The 3030-nt window shown below is 44.0% G+C and overlaps 1 protein-coding gene across 1 annotated transcript in view; it reads right to left on the minus strand.

Moving 5' to 3' along the window:
• LOC106011325 (transmembrane protease serine 12) overlaps positions 1 to 3030 on the minus strand; it is a gene marked incomplete in the record, with an annotated part of 21746 nt that overhangs the window by 9133 nt on the left and 9583 nt on the right. The window contains 1 exon segment of the mRNA XM_013080519.1: positions 2881 to 3020. Coding sequence (XP_012935973.1) covers positions 2881 to 3020 — 140 coding nt within the window.

Here is a 3030-nt window from a genome sequence, read left to right on the forward strand (position 1 = left end):
CATCATCATCATCATCATCATCATCATCATCATCATCATCATCATCATCATCAGGTACTCAAAGTGGCAAGCCGTCCACTTCACGATGGGGAGTACCGTTTTCAACGATGACAGTCACAACCAATGGGGAAGCTCTGCAGACGACACTGCAAAGAGGCACCTCTACTCGCCAGTCAGGGAGAAAACATCAAGAAGATCTGCCTTTTGGCATCAAGCACGTCCCAGCGTGTCATAGCTGCACCGACCAGATCATCAGAATCGGTAAAGGAATTGAGGACAGTCTTCAACAAAAGCCAACATTCCATCCTGCTGGACTACTCTAAAGCATATGATACGGTTCGTCGTAAAAGACTATTACTGTCAATGGCTGACAAGGGAGTTCCGTTACGTGCACTCTGATGGATCCATGGTTTCCTGAGAAACAGACAAGCCCGTGTTAGCCTGAAATAGGAAATAAGCAAAATCCAGAATTTCAACCTAGGGCTTCCCCCAGGAGCTGAACTATCGACGTTGCTGTTTATATTCTTCATAAACAACCTTGCAGAATCCCTCCAAAACCCTGACTTACAACAACTAACCTCCGCCAAGCTGATCTACTCCATGTTCGCTGATGACTGCACAATACTGGCCAGTCATGCAAAGAAAGAAAAGGCAAAGGAAGCGTCACAGTTGATTGTGGGCATGGTTGTGAAATGGAGCAAAGAATGGAAACTTATCTTGAATGCAACCAAGGCTGAGGTGTACTTCTTCTAAACATGAGTGAAGGAGGCAACGTAGCAATCAGTAATTCAGATCGAAGGGAAAAAAGATACCATTCAGCCCCGCTGAGCGTCTATCTGGATAGACAGCTAACCTTCAACAAGCACCTTGAGGACGTGTCCAAAAGTGCACCCTCAAAAATGAAGGTGATCGGTGCTGCAGGCAGCTCAAAATGGGTTGGGGTTATTCTGCCCCAGCGTGGCAGCGTTGGCTGAGTGAGACCATTGCAAAGGCCCTGGACAGACTATAAAACATAGCCCTCCGCCTTGTATGAGATCAGCTGAAAACAACACCAACAGAAGCACTGCGCTTTGAGACCAGAACTGAGCACTACTCCACCTATACAAAAAGAACATGCCTCAAGTCTGTAGAGATGGTTAAGCGATTGCCAAACAGCCACCCTAGGAAGAAAGCCTTTGATTAAGCAGCAAAGCCAAAAAAAAAGCAGGAACAGTTGGTTTCGGATCAGCACCAACCTAGCAGACTACCTCCCCCCTGAAGCAGAGAATCGATGGCCAATCAATCTGGTGAGAGCTTGTAAATGGGAGACAAATGGCGAAATCGAAATCCGGGCAGAACTGAGAGGAGTGGAGAGCAAGGGTGATGATCCTGTTAAGGTGCGTGAAGCTGCAGAGGAAGCAATGAAGAAGGTTGTTGCCGATGTGACACTGATGGATCGGCTGTTGCAGGATACTGCCAAGATGGAGCAGCAGCAGTGGTGATAATGAATGATGGCCCACCACGAACAGATATCGTTAGAACTAAAGGTGCATTCTTCACATCATCTTATGACGAGGAATACCAGGCAATGATGTCTGCTACACAGTTGCCACAGCAGAACCAATGTGGTGATCTTGACTGACAGTCAGTCCCTCTGCAAGGGACTGCTAGGTAACAGCTCAGATATAAATTATTTGCGCGCAAGTTCAGTGAAACCACAGCCTCAAAATAAAAAAATATCCAGAGGATTTCAAGCCATGTCGGAATCGAAGAAAATGAGGCAGCAAACCAAGCTGCTAAAGAAGCCAAAGAGATTGAAGAAGACAGACGACCAATAACATACCGAGGAGCCTTTCCAATGATCCAGAGGGAAATCAGAGAACTACCGTGCAGAGCTAAGTACCAGCACTTGGAGAATGTGTATTCTGTGTACTTCAATAAGCAGGAACAATTAATCACATGTCGCTGGGACCAGGCTGAGCTAGCGAGACTGCGGTCGGACCATCATTGGAGAATGAGATGGTATAAGAACTTTGCGAATGAAGAGCTCAACCCACGTTGCCGAAGATGCAACCATGAAAGGGATGATGTCAAATATTTGTTTGAATGTCCAGGAACAATGGCAACTGGAATAGAGTTATTTGGACGAGTGGAGGTGCCCCTGAGTTTAATGACAATGTAGCCGAAAAGATTTCTTCGTGGAGTCCACCAGGCTCATCAAGGAAACATAAACATCATCATCATCAACGTCATCATTTATTATTATAATTAATATTACTATTATTATCATTATTATTGCACCCTTTCATATTATATATATTATTCAATACACATATGTGAGGCAGCGTGGTGGAATCAGGCTCTCGTCAATTTTTGGGCACGTAGAGTTATTGGTATCATCTTAAAGCTTTTTCATTTGTTTTATTTGAATTTAAAAAATATGCATTTATCTTGAATACAAGTCGAAATATTTGCGAAAGAAGGAGGTGGGGGTCGCCTATTTTCAGAGGTAAAATTAGTAAGAAAATGGACGCCAAAGATTAGTTATTTCCTTAGCTTAAGAGTCCATGGTAACTGAACATTTACATTTTTTGTAACTTTAATCAACGTTTTTCAGAAAAATCCGCACAGAAATGAGTTCTTTAATGGACATGAAAGGTGTTAAGCCAAAAAAAACGAAAATTTGATAAAAATTCACAAAACCGGCGGAAAAATGGAAGTTTCTTCACTTTGATTGTTTTGACGAGAGCCTGATTCCACAACGCTGCCTCACATATCTCAGAAAGTGACGCCTTTAGTACACTTTCAATAGGGGTAGGCTACTGAATCAAACAGAGGAAAGAACGTTGAGATACGAAACAAACCACGATATCTGCTTTGAGAGTCGGTGAGCTCACCTACCAGTAAAGCAACTGTATACGGGACCAGGGAGATGGGTACATTAATGCCACCGATTATAGATGGGCTCGGAGCAATGCCGTCATCCCCTCGTGTGAGATTTTCGTCTCTTGCCTCGGGACCCCGGTATACCAGTGGCCCATCTGTGGAAAA

The sequence above is a fragment of the Aplysia californica genome, unplaced genomic scaffold, assembly GCF_000002075.1.
Source record: "Aplysia californica isolate F4 #8 unplaced genomic scaffold, AplCal3.0 scaffold00090, whole genome shotgun sequence".
Taxonomy (NCBI): domain Eukaryota; kingdom Metazoa; phylum Mollusca; class Gastropoda; order Aplysiida; family Aplysiidae; genus Aplysia; species Aplysia californica.